The sequence below is a fragment of the Carettochelys insculpta genome, chromosome 9 (assembly GCF_033958435.1).
Source record: "Carettochelys insculpta isolate YL-2023 chromosome 9, ASM3395843v1, whole genome shotgun sequence".
NCBI lineage: Eukaryota > Metazoa > Chordata > Testudines > Carettochelyidae > Carettochelys > Carettochelys insculpta.
Genome location: NC_134145.1, coordinates 25,433,841 through 25,455,494, shown reverse-complemented (window position 1 = coordinate 25,455,494; position 21,654 = coordinate 25,433,841). Strand labels below are relative to the sequence as shown.

The following is a 21,654-nucleotide window of genomic DNA, read 5'->3' as shown; positions in this document are numbered from 1 at the left end:
AGTTACGCTATCGAGTTTTGCCAACAAAAAGGTTTTGTCGACAGAACTGGTGAACATTCACACAAGATACGTTTTGTCAACAGCATCGACAAAACTCAGCACTTTTGCTGGCAGTGTTCTGCCTCTCAGCCATGAGGCATAATGCTGCTGTTGACAGAGTCAGGCAACAAAAAAAAAAAAAATATGGATGCTCTGGGGGGCCTTCTCTCGACAGACAGAGTATCCAGAACAACAGGCAGCCCTGTCTGCTGTGCTTCCCGGCGTTTTGTCAAGAGAGCAGATGGGCAGTCCAGCTGCTCTGTCAACAGAGTGAAGCACACTTCTGGTTGGCTTTTGCATGTGGCCAAACTCTGCCAACTGAAGATTTGTCAGGAAATCTCTTCTGATAGTGACTTCTGTCAACAAAGCACTGTAGTGTAACCATAGCCTTAGACTAAATTCAGAGAAGAGCAATAATAATAGAAAAGAAAAGAAAAAGAAAAAAAAACAATGGAAAAGATGTTTCTCCATAACCAAAATGTGATCCTAAACAAACATTTACTTTCAGTCCTCTCCCATGTGGAATGACAAGAAGTACATTTTTCTCCTCCAAACAACAAAATATTGAGAAATGCAATTATTCCTTCAGCCACACAGAATTTATGAGCTAAATTCAGAATCTGTTTAGATGAACATAGCTCCTTAAACAAGCAATTTTAAAGGCACAAGCTAGGCAGCATGTCACCATCAAAACAGCAGCTCTGTGTAATCGCATATACAGACATGCATGCCACAAAATGCTGCAATCCCTTCTGCTTTCTTTTAGAATCCAACCTCTTGGGGCCCAGTCATGCTGATCTTACGCATAAAAAATTCCCATTTGGTCTGATGAGTAAAGGTGAGCAAGCATTGACCTTTAGCACCAGAAAAATGACTTGACACAATCTGGCTCAGCACAGAAGTTTGCTTTAGCACCAGAAAAATGACTTGACACAATCTGGCTCAGCACAGAAGTTGCATGTTAACATTTTTGGGAAACAGTGTCATGAAACAGTCTTTAGATTAAACAGCTGTGGCTGGTAATCCACAACAAGTGTACATTCATTGGGACCCCACGTGGGTCACACCAACAATGTAAAATATGAGTTTTTCCTGTAGAGTTTCCTATGAATTCTCCCATCATAGTGAAAGGAAGGGAATCGTCTCTAAATGAAATAAGCAGTATTCAATGCCCCCAAGAGCTACATTACCTAAGTGAGACCACAGAGGCTGCACTTAATGCTATCTCTGCGCTCTCCCCTGTTCTCTTGCAGCAAGGCTCCTGTGTTAGGGCAGAAAGCACATCTTCATGCAGTCCTGCTCATTAATGACCTGCTCATTTCTCACAGGGAAACATAAGAAAGTCATCATACCAACGTATGCTAGGTAAGAAACATGGATACTTTTATTATTGTATATTATTATTTGTGCTGCACAAGCAACTAGAGCAGCAACAGGCTGCATGACTGGCCCCTCTTCATCTCAGCAGACTGCAGGATTGTGCTAACCAAGACAGTCTCCCAAGATAGGGCAGTTTTGCTAATGGCGCTTGCATACCTAAAGTTTGTGTAGTGAGCTGACTGAACCGTAGCAGTGTTTTGACTGGATGTAGAGGGAGCACATGGCTCTGACAGTCAATGTGGTGTGCAAGCAACATGCACCTCACTTTTAAAAAAAAAGGTGCATGAAGTATCACTATAGCGATACTGGTAGGTCCACAGGCACTGCCCCCTGCAGTGGCTGCAGTTTGACATTTCTGGCCCAGGGGAGCTGCAGGAAGCTCCTTCGCCTACCACCGCAGCTACCATAGGCCAGGAATAGTGAACCACAGCAACCTGAGGGGAGACAATGCCTGCAGATGGTCAACATCAGCAAAACGTCTCAAGACCTGCAATCTGATTATCCTGACAGGCCACAAGCCACCTGTAGGTTGCCCACCACTGAGCTCCGCTGTCACAGACATTGTACTTATACTTAGAAACAGACATTTCCTGCCCAAAGAGCTTGGCAAATAAGCAGGATGTTTTGGCAGTGAAGAATGGCTTTAATAATTATACCATGTTTGTAAAAGTATTAACTAAAAAGACAAAAGTTAAATATTGTAGTGTAATAGGACAGTGGGTATAAATCAATGGACAGATGTACAATATTTGGGAACAGTCTTCATTTAGAAAGTAGGTGCCATTCAGCAGTGTTTCTTAAACTACGTTCTGTGGAACACTGGTGTTCCATCAACAACGCGCAGGTATGCTGCAAGCGTTTGGAAAACACACACTGGTGGTATATATTGTCCATTATTAAAACCAGATGCAATGTTACTACTTCATTGCCATGACATCTGACTATATTATTTCACTTTGGTTTTGCTGTACATGTTGCTGTTTGGTTTCCTGGTTTGTTTTGTTTTTCATTCTTACAACAATATTTTTGAAGAAAATGTTCATAGATGTTCCACATGAAATTATTTGGTATTCCGTGGTCTCAAAAAGTTTAACAAACCCTGACATTCAGTATTATTGGTGTTACTGAACCAAAGGACAAAGTTACACATAGTAGTGTTCACAGTGACAAACTTGATTAGGAACACAAAATAACATATGCAGTTGCACTGAGGTAACCTATGCCCTTGTATTCATAATCCTTACACTCCACCACCTTCTTCATCGTCTCACACTGTCACACCTCTCCTCAGGTATACCTCATGTCAGCACGACTCCTATTCACATCAAGCTCTCTAGTGTGCTGGCTCTTCAAGACAGAGAGCATAAGTAAAACCCTGGTTTCACTGAAGGCAATGGAAAGACACCCATTACTTTTTATATAATATGAAACCTAGCACACTTTGTTTACTCAGTGAATGAACAGCAAATAATAATGAATGATAAATGTATGAAAAGCACATTTGGAAAGCTAGGACCATGCTTACTTTAGACACTTGTGCATTTAAAAATAATATTTTTACTTGAAATATTAGTAAGCATGCCCTATACTAGGAGATTAGCATGATACAAATAGTCTACTGTAAAACAAATCCATTTGACAAGCCCAAAAGATTTGGAATAAAAGAGTTTGCAGATGGGGAAAATCCGTCTGATCCATTTACAAACATCATTTGTCAAAAATATTCAGCTATTTGGCTTTCAAAGACAGGACAAGGAACAGAGTGATACGCATGGAACCACTCATATTTCGAAGGGGTGGATTCTCGGTAAATGGATATTATCTACTGTATACAAATATAGGGATGATAGGAGGCTATGCATGTATTCTCATTTATGAAAGCAAAATTCCGCCAATGGATTAATAAAATAGGTGTTCCATCGAAGTTATTCAATTCCATTTAAACAATGGATGGCTAGCAGAACAGCTGACGCTAGCCCAACACATATGCAAGCACATAACTGAAGCCAAATTTGAATGGAGATGGGAAAAAATAATTCACAGAATTAAGAACTCAGTCCTACCAATTGCTGAGTGCACTCAACTCCTGCTAAAGTTGCTAACTAAAATTATGCCTGTTTTGACCAGAAAAAACTATATATTTCATTCAAAATTAATTTCTCTATGCTTAAATAAGCTAAGAGCACATTCACTCAGTACTTTAATATTCAGTTCAATTTTGAAAGTGCCTTTCCTATTCATATTCTCATCTACCCCAACAATTTTCTTTGCCTAACTGAATATTCCTTGGAATTGTCCCTAAAATGCTCCTTCAATTCCATAATACCATGAGAAATACTTACCACTGAACTCTAGATATGATCCAGTCTCATGCTGCATACGTCTCCAGTTTCTAATAACACACTGACAATATTTTATTTCCATTGCCTATGTCTGCTCCATTATCCTCTAATAAAAACGCAGTAGTACCATTGTTACCTTACAATGATGTGTTTATCTTCGCTGAAGTGAATATATTTTGAAATAAAACAAAAATACCTAAGCACTGACAATTCAGGGCATTAACTTTTATAGTCTCAGTAGACTCCTAATAGTTAAAGACAGTAAATCCTTGATCCTTCAAAAACTTGCAAATGTGTTTATCTTTAGAAGTAGCCTCACAGAAATCACTACTGGGTTAGGCCTAGACCATCAAGTCCATTTTTCACAAACATGGCTTAATCCCACAATAGAAGAGGACAGGTTATTTTAAGCAAATGCTTATGCTGAAGTGTAACCACAAATGACAATTCATGCAGCCCAAGTATTCATTTTGCTAGTAATCAGGTAACTGCAACAATCTGTGGGTTAAATCAGTAGTGTTTCACCTCAGCACTTGAGTTTCAAGGACTAAATCAAACATGAAAGAGAGTTTGTGATTTTAGTCTCATGCCCATAGATCATTTGTCCATCCTGCAAAAGCCAGGGCAATATTTGATGACAATCTGGCAAGCCTGAACTCAAGATACATCCAGAGGAGAATTTCAGGAGTGCTGAACGTGCAAAATGCAGTACACTGGCAGAGCTGCAAGAAAGATTTGGACAGTACCTGCAGGTATTACCTAACTCTAATCAGAGCTAATTGTCACCTCACTAAGGAACATATTTACATACTATTTCAATTACAAAAAATAAGCATTAAACCATATGTCAGCATAGAGCTCTCTTCTGTTAGTGAGTCAAACAGCAGGATTCAGAGTAAAGCTTTTCAAGATAACAATAATTACTTTTAACTATAGCCTATATGATGCAAAATACTGTATCTAGTGTGTAATTATTTTAAAATACTTAGAGAAGCATTCATCCATCTACAAGCTTAGATATATGTGCAAACTTAGGAAACTGAATGGTCAGCACTTTTAACCTCTACAAAGAAAGACTAAAAGGGCTCAGTAAGAAAAAGAACAAGTGATAATGAAAAATAATTAGAGTGGTTGTAATTCAGTATTTCCTCATATATTGCATCACAGAACATCTCATTTGAATGAAAAGCCAGATTAATAGTTCTTTTGACATTCAAAACTCTTCTGGAACTGAATCAACTGCAATCTTCACCAACAAATATTTTATCTGAAAATAAATATTGGAACTGCGTAATACATTGAGTTTTTTTGACTAGTAAATTGATCACTTCAATTACTTTTCTGGGTACTCATTCCATGCTTGCCCCAAATATATTTCAGGAGATGACTGAAAGTAATTATTCACTATGAAATCCTAGGGGATTATCCTGAAGACTTCATCCACAAACTATGGATGAGAGACATGTGACTAACACGGCTACCTGAAGTTACAATTAGTTTAAATGGTATTGTAGTTCAAGTCTACAAAGATCAATAGAGGTGCAATTATTTTGCCATTTACTTCAAAAGGGTCAAAACTCCTAACTCGTTACTGTGGGGTCAGGATTTCACCCCATGTCTTCACTAGTTTCTACAACAGCAAATACTCTAGGTCTCATCACATTCCTATTTTCCACAACTGTAAGAGTAGCACAGGGGCCTCATTCTAAAAGAGGAATTAAGATTCAGGGTTGCTCATCTCTCAACCTCCCTCACACTAGCACAAAATTAAACTCTTTCAAAACAGTTTACATGGTTATGTTAAATTACTTTCAGATGTTTGAACGTGCATACCCCCAGTTCAGATATGCTTTATAATGCCATCTTAGGACAAAGTAATTGTAGGATGCTTTACTATATAATAATCATAGGTGTTCCAGTTCTGATTTCTAACACAGTGTACACTGACTGACCTGCACTGAGCAGCTTGGAAGAACCACTGCATGCAGGCACTGGGTTCTGTACTGCATTTGAGAGATTGCATTGAAGTGCTTACTCCCAGTGCTCCGCAGCAACAAACCTTGCTAACATTCTCTCCACACTACATCTAAATCAGGTTACTTATTTTTAAATTTACAGCTCTACCATTATTTTTAATACAATTCTGAAAGGAATCTTCAAAGCTATGGGTTGCACCAACATATCAGGCAGTGTGGCCAAGTAAGCAAAGCACTGACTTGAACTCTGTTCCTGTTGCCGCCACTGACCTTGGGAAAGACCTTGGACAAGTCATTTCACCTCTGTGCCTCTTTTCCCATCTGTAAAATGGGGATAATGAAATGACTATCATTTGTAAAGTGCTCAGAGATCTAATGAGGAAAGTTGCTCTATAAAAGTGAGAGGGTGTAACTAACCATTTCTAAACTTTACCTTCCTTAATGTATAGTTTACAATGTGTAGTATGGCATGGGCTTTATATGCCCCATTTGTGGCCATGGAGCCCATCAGAAACAAACGGCAGAGCCCCTTTACCCCCACTATAATTGAAATCAAGCTTGACAAACTCATTGTTATCTTAGGGTACATCTATACTAGGAAGTAACTTCAAAGTTAGGCACTACATCAAAGTAACCAGCAGAGTCTACACACATTTCCCCAACTTCAAAGTCCTTACTCCATTTCCAGGAATGAGGTAGTGCCCTACTTTAAAGTTCAGGCACTTAAGCAACTTCTAAGTTATTTTTGTAGTGTAGAAACAGCCTTAATGGATCACTCAAAAGGTATTGTGTATGGTATTTTATGTGAAATAATGACATGTTGGTCATGAGTACCACTCCATGACATACTCACAGATGGGGCATAAAGAAATTGTGAATGTGTACTGGAAATATGTTCCTAAAATATATTTTGGAGGCAGACTTAATCAACAAGTTTGGCTTGGGGGAAAAAAAAAAAAAAAAAAAAAAAAAAAAGACTATGGATTCACCAGTTTGTCCTCGGACTTACAATGCTTGCCTCATATAAAGCTGTAAATATATACACATAAAATGTAAATAAAGCCATCAAACTAAATAAACATGGGAAAAGACACATTATCACACTGGGAGAGGGAAATACGACAGGATCCTTATCCAAAAAAATGTCCTGTCTGTTGTGGAGGGACAGGGGACATTTTAAAGCATCCTTCCACTTGGGGGGTGACAGCATATGGTTGCCTTTGAGTCGAGGAAAGCTAGATCCTCTTGGACTGGAAGGGAGGAGTTCCTGAGACTGTAAGCAGCAAAGCACAGTTATTTCAGAAATAATGGCCGCTATTCTGAAATAACTTTGCTAGCAGCTACACAACACAATCACCATTTTGAAATGGCAGATGCCTTATTGCAAACTCGGTAAACCCCGTTGTACAAGGAATAGATATTTCAGAATCGGGGCTGTGTAGACAGGGAATAGGGGCTATTTCAAAATATGGAGGCACCCTATTTCAAAATAAGAGGCCTTGAGTTCTTCCGGAATAGCTTATTCCAAAACAACGCTGCTGTGTAGACATAGCCTAAGTGGGAAACCTGCCTAAAGAAAGATTGCCTAGTGACTAAAACTCGATTTCAGCACATTGCAGAGTGTTTTGTTTTGCTTTTAACCTGACCTGTTTTTTGTTCTTGCTTAGTATCACTTAAATCTCTGTTCTTTGTTAATAAACTTATTTTTGTTGTATTATAAAACCACCTCAGTGTTATGCATTAAAGTAGAGCATGAGTCGGCAGATAGCCAAACAAGCTGATGTGTACACTGTCTGTACTTCTGTAAGTACATGGAGGCAGGAACTAGACACTGCGGAGAGATAACTCTGGAGAACTCAGGTTCATTAATTGTCTGCAAGACAAAGCTGGACTGGCAGAGTCCTCAAGTTTGCTAGCAAGGCAAATAAGCTGCTGTGGCAGGGAGGTGACACATATTGACAGCAGCAAACTCATACTTCCTGAAGCTGAGATCAACCACACGGTCTCACAATTCCAGGTACCCCATGCAAGAGTCATAACGTCCTCACTACAAATACACTTACTCAGATTTGTAAAACACAGCTGGGGCTTAACCATGTTACGACAGTATTTTCAGAGAGGTCTACATGGACAATAATTGGGAATCTCCTATTGTTGCACTAACACCAATGTTAACCTCAGTTGAGACAGGAGGCCAGTGCGTTAGCACTGCATCACAATGCTGTAAACCAGCTTTTATGATCATCATAGTCCATGTACTTCTATATCTATTTCAGTTCTAGTCAAAATGATAAAAATACCATCTTTGTTACAGACGTCACACACAATATGCAGTTGAAATAATAAGATGCATGTAAGAGTAATATGTTAGATGTGATGTTCACCATCGCTAGCCATTTTCAAAAACCTGCAGATAAAAAAGACAAGCTTCAGACACAGATGTGCATTAAAAATTGGCAAACATGTTAGGCTCTTACCAGGAATGGACTCCAGCAAATGCAAGACACACACATTATAGCCAAGAGCTGAATGATCATTTCAAAATGATGAGATCTGCCTTGTCTTTGTTGACTTTTAAATTTGACTCTTAAGAGAGTAATTCCTGTAACAGCATTGCACAAGAACGAAACACCAAGAGCCAGTAGCCCAAGGCAAGAAAAAAGTAACAGGTAAAATCTGTCTTCCCAGTCCTCAATATGTTCTGTTTTATAGAAGCACCAGGTCCTCGATGCTTGAATTTGATACGCTCTAAAGCTAAGGATAGGCAGCAAAGCTATAAAAACAGCAAAGAGACATACCGTGGTCAACATCATTTTCACATGTTTAGAAGTCATTTTTGTAGAATGAAATATTGGTTTAGTGACTCCAATGCAACGCTCAACAGCCATTACGCTGCCCAGAAAGAGAGGGCAGAGGCCAAAGAATACCATACATATGCCAAAAACACTACAGAGAATGTTTGATTGATTAAATCGAATCCAATCTTTGTGAGACGCATACACAAACACGGCAATAGTTCCGTTGATGAGATGGCCAAAGAGATCCGTGACAACCAGACCACTAGCAAAAAGCAAAAAAGATGCTTTTGATTTCTGTCTAAATCGCTGATATGCCTTCATGAGAATTGCGATTGCAAGACTATTGGATAAAATCCCCACCGTCATGAAGATTATTGAAAAAAATACTGAAATCTTCTTGTGCGTGTGGCAGGTTGTGTTTGTAAAGATTCCTAATCCAGCCAGCACTGGTGATTTTGAACTGTTCATTGTTGGAAAAGTAGCTGCGGCACTCAACACATTTCAGCAATCGTGGAATCAACAGGCATCTGTAATATTTAAGAGAAAAACATAATAAAAAACACATGATCACTCAATGGATATTTAAAACAGAAACTCAGGGTAATGCCTGCTGTTAATCCGACCTCCCCAACCTCTCAGGGCCATGATGTGGCATAACATTTTTGAGCAGTGATATCAGATATAAGTGATTAACTTAGAACCACAGTAGTGCTGGAGCCCTGCAGAAATTATTTCAAATGGAAACCGACACTCCCCCATATCTATCAGAGGTGGGAGTCCACCATAAAAAACTGGCATTTCACATTTCACCAGTTAAGTTTATCTCACAACCGGCGGCAGCAGCATCCTCTGTTGCTTACTCTTTGCTACTGCTGGTAATGGACAGAGTCCACGATGCCAGCAGCACCCAAAAAAGAGGGGCTGAGGGAGTCCCTCACTCCAGCTGGGTCAGCAGCTAACTGGCACCTCTAGAGGAAGCCGCACCCACAGTCCCGTGCAAACCGCAGCACAGCAATGGCCCTGCAAATTCACACTCTCTTCCTCGCTTGCTACCAGCGGCAGCCGGGTTGCTCCGCGACCGGCCTAGGCACGATCAATCAGCCGCTTAACTAGCTCCAGCCTCCGACTGAGATCAAACGCGGCGCACAGCACCCTAGCAGCAGACGGAGTGCTGCGAGGGGGGGACCTGCGTCCATCTCTCTACCAGCAGATCTGCACACACACTCCAAACGAAGCGACGCAGACGGGCCAGCGAGCTGCATTTGAAGCGGCGAGGGGCTTTTTTTCTTACATTACAGGATCGGGCCCGAACATGACACCAGGGGTCGGACCGTGGGAACGCCAGGCTGCGCCTCCCTCCGCCGCTCCCGCGAGCGGCCGCTCGGGCAGGGCGCACGCCGCAAGTTTGCAAAAGGCGGAAAGTTTCCACGCGCTCCCTGCAGTCGGCTCTGCCGAGAGCTCGTCCAAATCCCACTCCCCGCCCGCCCCAGCACCCTGCCTCCCCGTGGATCCGCGCGGGTGTCAGGGACCGATTCACAGCCTGGCGCGGGGGCGAGCCCAGCCCCAACTCTGATCGCGGCGACAGCAAAACCTACCGTGTATCCGCCTCTTCCTCCCCCCGAGGCCGTCCCCTCCCGCCGCTCAGGGCGGGCGGAGAGTTACGCACAAGCCACCCGCAAGTCCTAGCTCCTGCCTCTGCCCATCACTGCGCGGGAGCGTGGCTCCCTCCTGCCGCACGCCAGCCTCCCAGCACTGCTTCCTAGGCAGTCGGGCCAGCCCCGTCAACCCTGATACACTGGACCTCCCTCCCCACCTCCCGCGGGCACACACCCGAGACAGCTACACAGGAGCGCCCCGCGCCAGGCGGTGACCCTGTAGCCGGCAGCCAGACACAACACAATGCACCTGTGAACTCCCCAGTCTCATGCAACCAGAGCGACAAACGGGCTGGATTAGCAAAACCAGGCAGCAAAAACCACTGGGAGGAGGAACCTGCTGCGCTACGGGGCGCGGGGAGCAGGAATCATCTCAAACAAGAGCGGTCCAGGGGCACCTTACAGCCTAACCGGTTTGCCTGCGTTTAGGTTTAGTACCGGGAAGTGTTTTACTCAGGCATCTGACCACGCGGGTTTTGGTTTTAAGCCGCACAAGGACGTGTCTTTAAGGGGGCCCGGGGCGCCTCCCAGGCTGTAACACCGCTACCCCTGGAAGGACGCCCAGCCAAGCGGCCCAGTGTGTGTGAAAGACCTTAAAGACAGAGTCACTGCAAACCCCCGCCCTTTGCCAGTTAAGCCGCCCGGCCCAAGTTTGCTCGAGCTGGTCCAGTTTGTAGTGCGCAGTCACCGCCCCGCGAGCAGGGCTGGCGGCGGCAGCCGGCACAGGTTGGGAACACGCCGCCAGCTCGAGCGCCTACATCGCAAGGGACTGTTACGGTCCTGCGGGATACGCGACAGTGCCCGGGATGCCCACGGCACAGCCCCCCTCGCGCGGCGGGAAGGATCAGCCTTTGCCGTGCCGGCCACTTCCCCAGCAGAACGCGAGCGTCCCCACGTGAAAGACTTAAGGCCCAGGCAGCCCCTACTCACGCTCAACCCACGTGCTCCGCGCTTCCCCCGCGGCTCTTGCCACACGGAGCTCCGACCTCCCACTTCCCGAGGCGCGGCTTCGGCATGCCCGAGCCGCGCGGGGGCAGAGCGGCCGGCGCTGCCGCCAGCCTCCTTGCAAAACTGGTTCGTTTAAAGGGGACGGAGTCGGAGCCAGAGTGGCCCACGTGCGTCTCCCGCAGCCCCGAGTCCAGCCGCTGGGCGGGAAGCGAGGCAGCCAACTTGTCAGCTGCTGGCCCGGCTCGCCGCCAGCCCGGCACAGGCGCCCGCTCGCTCCCCGGGCCGGGCAGTGGGAAGCGGCGGCGCTTTTACCTTGATGTCTCCCGGGCCGAGCGGTAACGGTGACCGCGCGGCCCCAGGCTCCCTGCCGGCGGGGACGGGACTCCAGAGCCTGCCCCGCTCGCTGCTCTCCCGCATGGCCCGGCCGGTGCGGCGAGACTCCTGCCCCGCGGCGGCCTCCAATGGAGCCGCCCCATCCCGGCCTGTGGGCAGGCGCCAGCGTCACGCTGCTGCCCCCACCCCTTGTCTGGCGAGGCCCCAAGCGGCCCTCCAGGCCGGAGGGGGCGTTGTGCGGGCAGCTGCCGCAGCATGGCGTGTGCGTAGTGCGAGCCAGCTCCGAACCCCGCCTGGGCCCCGCGTTTGCCTTTTCCGCAGACATCGGCCAGGTGCTTCTAATAGGGAACAAGGTGTCCCTTGTTTAGCTCTGCTGGCGTCTGATTTAATGAGCTCAAAGACAAATGGGGAGCACTTGACAGCCTCAAACCTCCTGAAGAGACCAGGGCAGGACCCCCTCAGCTGCATGGGCCGAGTCTGCCAAGAGCCTTCAGCAGGGCTGGGCCCACCCCCACTGTCCTCCTCGGAGAGCTGGGGTCTCTTGCTCAGCCCAGCTGGTCTTTGGAGGGGTCTGTGCAGCAATGGGGAGGCCTCAGCCCTCTCCATCCAAAGAGGAATCTGAGGGCAGAAGCCACCCTCCTGCCACCTCATGTGAGGACCTTGTCGATGGAGGAGGCACTCTTACAAGTGCAGTGCGGCACAGGCTAAGATGGGTTAGGTGGCCACACAAAGTCATCCACTGGCCAGGGTGACGCTGGCAGGAGCCCCTCTGTGCATCCAGAAGCCCAGGGAGGACACACACAGCCCCCTAATAAGTGTGGCTTGATCCAGGTTAAGATGAAGGGTGGCCAAAGGAACTTCAACTGCAACAGATGGTGATGGAGGTCCCCCATCCCCTGGTATCCCAAAAGACAGGTGGCAGTGTAAGATTGACCCTTTCCCCTTTCTAAGATACCTAGAGGAAGTAGTGGTCATGTACAGCAGTCCCCACTTCTCGCAGAGGTGGGAGCAGCTTCCAATGATATCATAGGTGCTCATGTGCATGTTGACCTGGACACAAGCCTTTAGGTTAATGTGAACCTGGCAGCAATTACAGGTGTTGCTAGGTGAGAGAATGGCAGATTAGACAGCAGTTCAACCTGTACTATAGTAGGGGAGTACAGTAGGGTCTAAACATTCACAAACTTACAGTTTGCAAATTCAATTATTTGCGAGTGGCTGCAAGCTGCTTCCTACCCTGGGACCCCAGCCAGGAGCGCCGCAGCCACCATTTCCCTGGGGCTCTGGGCAGGAGCCCTGGTAGCCAGGCTCCAGATGGAGCAGCTGCCATAGTCATGAAAGTCAACATTCATGAGGATTCTCAGCACAAAACCCTTGTGAATGTTAAGACCCTACTGTATAAACACAGGAGCTATCTCTACACCAGCGAATTTTGTCAACAAAACCCTGGTTTCGTCAACAAAACTTGTGGAGTGTTCACACTAAAAATGTGTTCTGTCAACATACTGTCCCTCATGAGGCAGAACTGTGCTTCCGGTTGGCCATTCTGGCAAGGGAGCAGCTGGGCAGTTGGGACGCTCTGTGTTGACAGAATGGATCAACAGAGCACGTCGTTTTCACGTTTGGCTGCAATCTGTCAACAGAAGTTTTGTCAAAAGATATCTTCCAACATAAATTTCTGTTGACATGTTACTGTAGTGTAGATGTAGCCAAGATGAAAGGTACCTTTGAGATGTATCGTCCCTCTCTACAGAAATTGTCCAAAATAGCACAATTTAAAATTTTACAGTATTTATGGTAATTGGAAATACTATACTTTTTGTATGTTGAGGAACAACCTCAATATGTGCTCCTGACAGAGGAATAAAGTTATTTTAAAACCATTCACAAAGCCACTGCAATTTTTTCCCTAATATCAAGCTTTTAGTTTACCATGTTGTCTGATCCACCACCAGCCATGTCCTGCAGGGCAATCATTTACAGCCAATGTGTTCTCTGGTTCTTCCCTTCCAATGATATCTCTGCTCAGTTACAGAGAGGGTGACAAGGACCATCTCTGCTTTCCTTCATCCTGAAAATATCTTTCAGATTTTGGCATCAGCTATGGTGAGCTAAAGTGACCTTAACTGTAATCACAGCAGAAATAATTTCATTTTGATTCTGATCTGACTGCGACCAATAAATTCATGGAAAATATTTTAAAATGTATAATAAAATATCAAATGTTATCCATTAATCTTATAAAAAAGTGTTGACGCAACATTTACCAAAGTCATAAACTGAGATGAAGACTTGAAATTACAAACTGGTAGCTGTATTATGCCATTAGTTTTTAAGTAAAACTCAACTTGTTCTCATGTCAAATTCTCTTTAAAAGAAAAAAAGTTGATGACACTGTATAATTTAATTGTTTAATTTAAAAAATGCATTCTCATGTTCAGGCCCAAATTTTGCCAACACCTGTATCTTCTGAAACATTGTTCCTCACAGGAAAAAAAACAGCAGTAATGAGAAGCTAGAGTTTTACTTCTAGTCAAAAGCTCAGACCTCTAGACACTGCTGCCTTAGCTCGCTTTTGAGTTTGCATATACAGGTTGAACCTCTCTAATGCAGCACAGTCAGGACCTGACTAGTGAGAAGGAAAAGATAATTTGAAAGAAAGGTAGCTGCAAGTAAGTACTATTGCAGACAACAGGCTTTATATACTGCTGATTTACTGCTGTCAGTGATACATGCTTTTTATTCACTACAAACTGCAGGATATAGTATAGTTCCAAAGTGTAGAATCCCTAAAGCACTGCAAAATGTAGGTGCTGAGCACTGAGAGTTCCCAGTGAAGTTAACACTTCTCAGGATCTGGTTTCCATGAAGGAGATTAAACTCTTGAGGGTATGTCTACAAAAGGATGTGATTCCCAGCTAGCACACTAAAAATAGAACATAGCTGTGCCAGTGCCAGATGCTAGCCAACCAGAGGACATTCCCATCCAAGATCTTAGGAATTATTCAGAGCAGTTCTCCACTGCCTCTACACTCTACGTTTAGCATGCCAGTACCATCAGACCTGTGCTAATATGTCTCCTTGAGGTAGGAATTATATGCATGCTCAGCTGGTGGGATAGACATACCCTCATACCCCTCTAGAGAAAAGAAGAAAACACCTAATATAGAGACATTTTAGTCCTCCTAGCAAAAATACAGTCATGGATGAAAAAAAGTACAGGCTTACAGAGTTCATCCAGAAGAGGGCAATGGCAGAAGGCAGTGAAATTTTAATTCTTATAGAAAGAGTGAAATTTCAGTTCTTACAGAAATGAGAACAGTGAAGACAAGAAGCAGTGCCAGCAAAACACGGTCCCTCACCAAAGGCTCTTATATAAATTAGGTGGTCATGGGATAGGAGGAAAGATCCTTTCATGGATTGGGAACTGGTTAAAAGACAGGAAACAAAGGGTGGGAATAAATGGTAAATTTTCACAATGGAAGGGGGTAACTAGTGGCTTTCCCCAAGGGTCAGTCCTGGGACCAGTCTCGTTCAACTTATTCGTCAATGATCTAGAGAAAGGGGTAAGCAGTGAGGTGGCAAAATTTGCAGATGACACCAAACTGTTCAGGATAGTCAAAACCAAAACAGACTGTGAAGAACTTCAAAAAGATCTCAGCAAACTGAGTGATTGGGCAGCAAAATGGCAAATGAAATTTCATGTGGGTAAGTGTAAGGTAATGCATGTTGGGAAAAATAACCCCTGTTATACATACAATATGATGGGGGCAAATTTATCTACAACAGATCAGGAATGGGATCTTGGAATTATAGTGGATAGTTCTCTGAAAACATCTATGCAGTGTGCAGCAGCAGTCAGCACAGCAAATAGGATGTTAGGAATAATTAAAAAAGAGATAGAAAATAAGACGAAGAATATCTTACTTCCCATATATAAAACTATGGTACGCCCACATCTTGAGTACTGTGTGCAGATGTGGTCTCCTCACCTCAAAAAAGATATATTGGCATTAGAAAAGGTTCAGAAAAGGGCAACTAAAATGATTAAGGGTTTGGAACGGGTCCCATATGAGGAGAGGCTAGAAGGACTGGGACTTTTCAGTCTAGAAAAGAGGAGACTGAGGGGCGATATGGTAGAGGTATATAAAATCGTGAATGGTGTGGAGAAAGTAAATACAGAAAAGTTATTTACTTGTTTCCATAATGTAAGAACTAGAGGACACCAAATGAAATTAATGGGTAGCAGGTTCAAAACTAATAAAAGAAAGTTTTTCTTCACACAGCGCACAGTCAACCTGTGGAACTCCTTACCAGAGGACGCTGTGAAGGCCAGGACTCTAACAGAGTTTAAAAAAGAGCTCGATAAATATTTGGAGGTTAGGTCCATAGATGGCTATTAGCAAGGGGTAAGGTATGGTGACTAGCCTTTTGTCGAAGGCAGGAGATGGATGGCAGGAGACAAATCGCTTGATCATTGTCTTCGGTTTACCTCCTCTGGGGCACCTGACATTGGCTACTGTTGGCAGACAGGATACTGGGCTAGATGGACCTTTGGTCTGACCCAGTATGGCCGTTCTTATGTTCTTAAAATAACATCTACTATAAGCATCCCCTAGAAACAAAAGCTGCAAAAATCTCAAGGGCTTGAACCATGGAAACCACAACATTGTAGTTTGCATGATTCAGATCTTTGCATGATTCAGGCAATGTTTTTTAAAGACACATATAGGTAAGTGGGGAAGACGTATTTACAGCTCAGCTCTCCTCTGCAAGCTATTGCCAGTGATGTATCTTCGGGTATGTCTATATGTCCAAGAAGATCAACCCAGTCAGGGCTGATCTTCAGGAGTTCGATTTTGTGCGTCTGGTAAAGACACATAAAATCAACTTCTCTGGGGTCAGCAGTAGACCCTTGCATTCTGTGGAGAAAGGGAGGTCAACAGGAGAGTATAGCAGCTGGGTTTTCACCAGGGAAATAAATCGAATCTGATATTTTGATTCTAGGTATGCAAATACCTTAGCTAGACTTGGGTATCTGACACTGACTTATTTCCCTGCTATAGACTTAGACATGGTAACTTAGGGAAAAATTGGAGTGACAGAGCCCAGGGAATAAATGGAATTGTCAGGGGTTGAGGGAGTATATAAACTGACGTAGTTTGCCAGATCCTCAGCTGGTGTCAATTGGCATTGATGTCAACAAAACTATAATGATTTACACTAGCAGAGGGAGGATACGGCATTTTATATTTATAACCAGCAATCCAAACATGCAACAGCAAATCCTCCTACACTCAGTTCAACTGTAAACCCATAGCCCTGCCTTCCAAGGAGCAATCTCTTAAGCAATCAACTAACAAGGCTTCCATGATCACCAGTGTAAGAAGAGAGGGGAAATAAGCCAAGATTAAGCACTTACTCACCAAAGAGCAGCTGATGGCTCTCCACTATCTCAGTAAGCAGTTTGACAAACTAATCATGTACCTGTATTTGAAAGAGAGTCAGACAGGACTGAAAGAAAAGCTTTAGGGGCAAAAGCTGTGTGGAAAGTTTTAATGAGTCTCACTATTGCTCTGGATTGCATAAAAGCCACAAAAAAGAAAAAGAAACCCTAAATTCTACATTTAGATGCATTCACAGAATTCATATTGACTTCAGCATTTCAGTGAGAACTGAAGAGAAAATTTGTCCCAAAAGATCTTCTTATTTATTAGTTGTTTATTTTGTATTTGTTTATTTTAAATCCCTGAGCTCCTGAAGCTGTGAGTGCAAGAATGATGAAAGTGCACAGCAGTTGTATGGTTTCTGGTCCAGGCTGGAAACCTTGGCTAAATGTGCTCTGCTCTGCGTATGGTATAATATCTTTGAATATTTGGAGGAAAGACCAAAAAAAAGGAGAAATGTTGGTATAAGAAATATGTGATAATAAAATGACAGTCTCTGTCTCCATTTACCCAGATAATTTCAGCCAACTAAACAAATACCAAGCAAAAGATCCAAAATCCAGATAGTGAAAAGACAGGGCAAGGAATCATTTTTGGACTGAGATGTATTTTTTCTTGCATATAAATTACTTTCAGTGTTTCTGTTGAATTTCTGCTGTGGCCTGGTTGTTTATTATTGTATTTTGATGTCTTTCATGCTTAACCTTACTCTTTCCAAGATTCCAAGCACCTCTTTTTCTCTTTGCATATCATGATTCTCAAACATAATTAGGAGGAGCCTTGACCACCAGAAAAAACAAAACAAACAAAAAAGTGGTGCTGCCTCCAGTGTTTCCTCTTTTTTTTTCAATCCATGGGCGGAACAAATTTTGTAATGTGCACCAAGGCATGTAAGGATGTGCACCACCAACAGAAACATATGTAGTCCACAGTGGATGGCTTAGTTGCTCAGCTCATCAACTGGGCAGCCCAAGCACTCATCTTACAGGGAACACTGGCTGTCTCCACGTGTGCTAAGTCACAAACTCGCTCAGATTTGGCTTTGACCAAGAGTTGCTGGGCCAAGCTGAGTGACATTTCAACTCCATATATCAAATTGCAACATCACTCATTCGAATGTGGGCCAACTGGCACCTCCCGCAGTCATGATAAAGGGGTAGTTGGTCCAAATTTGAGTAACAGGCATTGTGATGTGGCATTTGGCATGCCCCACCAACTTGCACTACAATTACCATGTCATCAGAAGACTTGCTGTACCTTCTCCAGACAGGATATCTTCCCCCCAGCCCACTGTTCTAGTGGATAGAAGGTAGACAGCACATTGAAGTTTGCCTAAGGTGCAAATTATCTTGTATGTTATATGCCCTGTCTAGTATAAAGAAGCAGGGAAGGGGCAATGTCCATACAACACAGGACCCCTTAGAAACTCATTGTTTCTAAGAGAATGATGCAACACGGTCAAGATGATTGTAGTGGTGTTAATACCACATGGTCAGATATTTTTGTCCTTAATCAAATCAAACTCTCAGTGAAATGCCTTTGATTGAGAACCACATAATTTGGCCTGTCAAAAAGAGAGAAAAGGTTTGAAATCTTCTAGACTATGAAAGGGGTCCACGGTACCTGGTTTCATGTTTTCTATAGTAGTACTTTCTCTATAATCTCTCATCCCCTGAAAACTAGCGTTACCCACGTCAAATCATTTATGTTTTGTAAAGGATCATCTTTTACAGTGTGACTCACAAACAAGTGAAAAAGCAAGAAATTTGGGTGGGAAAAGGAAGGAAAGTGAACAAAATTGGAGTAAGGAGCCTAACCTTGTGGTGGTTGGTTGTTCTGTCATAATCATATCAGATTATACAGTTGAAGAATGAATTTGGCAGGGTTCTTTTTAAGAGCTTGTTACAAGGTGTCCGATCCAAAACATTTCACTTTCCTTACTATATTACATTCAAAAGCATGAGTGACAATGTGGGTGAGAGAATATCTTAGTGGACCTACAGAAATGGTTCCAATGAAAGATATTACCTCACTCACCTTGTCTCTGTAATATCCTGGGACCAACGCAGGTACAACTGCACTGCATTCAGAAGCACAGACAGGTGTTAAAGTCAACTCTCAACACTTACTGAATGGCTGCATCTTAGTCATCTCTCTACTGATTTTCATTCCTACAGTGTGCTGTCTGCAATTTCATGGCACTGGATATTATTGTCTGAGATGTTTTGATATCAAATCAGTGGCTCTTTCATCACTGAGCCATTTGTTTCAGCTAATATTTCCCTTCATAAGGCATCAATATCCTCAACCATTCTCATCCTAACTTAAATGTCTGTTCTTCCAGTTTCAGTGAAATAATCAGCTATTCAGTACATACTATTGTGTGATGTAATCAATTGAAAAACCAATGTATTGCCTCACTTTCCAATTCTCAAAAACCTTGTGAAATGCATTGTTGATAGCATTCTGGTTTCCTCTAAAGGAACTGACAAGTGAAAAAAGCTGACATCTGCCTCCATTTCTGATCTGTTTATTTATTATTCAGTGAGAATAACTTTCAGTTTAGGCCTATAGTTCCTCTTTGGGAAGAAGATATTTGGCCATTTATGAAATAGCGGGGTTCAGTCCATACCATTGAGGGACTGTGACACCCTCGGGCCTGCCAATGAGGGGGTCAAAAGGGGAAATTACATAGGGAGTGGTGATTCAACAGGGCCTGGAGCTTCCAGCCACCTTCACTGCCAGCCAGAGCCATGGGCCCCTTTGAAATGCTGTAGGAACACCACTCTGCATGGCGCTGAGAGCAGGAGGGAGAGCTCAGCACCATGCTCTGGGTAGAGCTAAGGGCTGACTGCCCTCATCCCTGCCCATTGTGCCCAGGGCTCTACCGTTTCTGGGGCACACAGCCAGGTTCTCTCACACTTGGCTCCTGGGCACATGGTAGCTATCAGCCCTGCTGGGCACCCTTGCCCTGCAACCTTGGTACCTTACTTCCTGGAAGTAGTAACCACTCAGGCCACTCACAGCCTTCTGCGATCTGCTAGTCATACTTGGGTTACACTCTGGCTCTCTCACATACTGCAGGGTGATGCCAACACACTCCCAGACCTGGATTTTTCCCCAGAAATGTATATTTTCTGTTTCCCAACCCTCTCCTGGACAGATTAACCACACTAAATCTTTATTCCTTTAAGAGAATAATATATATCATCTTAACTCCTTAAATGGAGTTACCTAGACACTTTAAACACATTGGGTTAGATACAACAATAAAAAAAATTTATTAATTACAAAATCTTAAATTTTAAGTGAGTACATGCAATACAGCATATAAGTCAGAAATGTATACAGGAAAATAAAAAACACTTGCTAGTGTCTTGCTTAACAAATTATATTAGAGTCAAAGGACGGCTACTCACCGCATGCTTCCAACTTTATTGACCAAAGCTGGCAGATCAGAACCCCTCCCTTCCATGTCCAACAGCTGGTGCCTTTGTCTTCAGAGGTGTGGAGAGTGAGGTGACCAGGAAGATAAAGAGAGGTTCCTTGAGGTTTTGCCCCTCCTTTTTATAATTTCCATTCCCTTTTGAAAAACATTTCCAGCTGAGACACAAGAAACAGAGTATTCTGTCAGATGAAGGAGACCTCATCCTGCTTCTTCACTATGTGGACATTCCTCAGTTATAAAGGGGGACAGGAATACAAATCTGAACTTTAGCAAAGAAACAGGGTGAGGTCTCTTCCCATAAGCTTTGTTGACGCCTTGTTGGGTCCTCAGTTTACTCTTTCTCTTCAAGAAACTGAGCCACTGCCTGGACTTATCTCAGAAATACACTTCAATCATGTTTTAAACTTACATTCATAACTTTACATATAATTTTACTGATCAGCAAGCTATGAGTTTTTGAATGTCTTGTACAAAGATTATTACAGTAGTGTGTAGGGTGTCAATACAGGATTGCTGTCTATCACATCACCATAAACAAAACATTGTTAAAAGGCGAGATACCTAATCAATGGAGTTAGTTATTATTATCCCTCTTCTTAAGATTGGCAAGCTTGCCACTTCTCCAGGCTGGTATCATCAGCCTGTGTCTTCAAATTACCTTTGAAAGGTAGTGGAAAGAATGATTCAAGCAAGGCTTCTATGGTGGCTTTAAAAGGAAGGAAAATAGAACCCACTCAAAGGCACATTGGGCTCTTGCACTCAACTACAAACTAATTGTTGGCCTTCTGTAAGGCTATTATTGATGAATTCCAATAAAAGCCACCAGTTATCAAAAGTAGTCTTTTTGGACCTCAGCATGACATTTGACAGATTTCACGTAAGTTCTTAGTGAAACTCAGTGCAGTTGGAACCTATGGTAAAAATGTGTTTAGATAAGAGATTTCCTATGGTATAGGAAAATAGTTAAGGTTAAATGGTGCTTTTTCTGAGACAAGGCCACTCAGGATGGTGTTTTAACTCAGTTTTAAGTTCTCCTCTTTTCCTGCTATACTCCTCTGGGCTGGCAGGTGTCTTGAAACAAACTAATTACACATATGTGATGCCCCCTAGTTGTCCAGTGGTTCTGGGGAAAGACACCCTGTGATGACTTATGTGGGCCCAGACGCCGCTATAGACGAGGCCTCCAACAAACTATTAAAAGGATAAACAAAATTACACCTATTATAAAAACCAATACTCCGTGGGGGGTTTCTAAGTCCCAATAATTAGAGGGGATAGTCCAGGGATC

The 21,654-nt window shown here is 43.4% G+C and overlaps 1 protein-coding gene across 5 annotated transcripts in view; it reads right to left on the bottom strand.

Moving 5' to 3' along the window:
- Positions 1–11,572, bottom strand: part of PTGFR (prostaglandin F receptor) — a 42,677-nt gene extending 31,105 nt beyond the window's left edge. For 2 of the 5 annotated variants that reach the window (XM_075003328.1, XM_075003332.1), the window contains exons 1-2: positions 11,451–11,572; positions 8,215–9,062 (exon numbers count right to left, since the gene is read on the bottom strand). In XM_075003328.1, the coding sequence (XP_074859429.1) occupies positions 8,215–9,003 (789 nt within the window). In that variant the 5' untranslated portion in view covers positions 9,004–9,062; positions 11,451–11,572. Of the gene's footprint in view, positions 1–8,214; positions 9,063–9,826; positions 9,928–11,120; positions 11,180–11,450 lie in introns of those variants that run through there. The other 3 variants (XM_075003333.1, XM_075003329.1, XM_075003330.1) reach the window with 3 other exon arrangements.
- Positions 11,573–21,654: the final 10,082 nt, after the last annotated feature.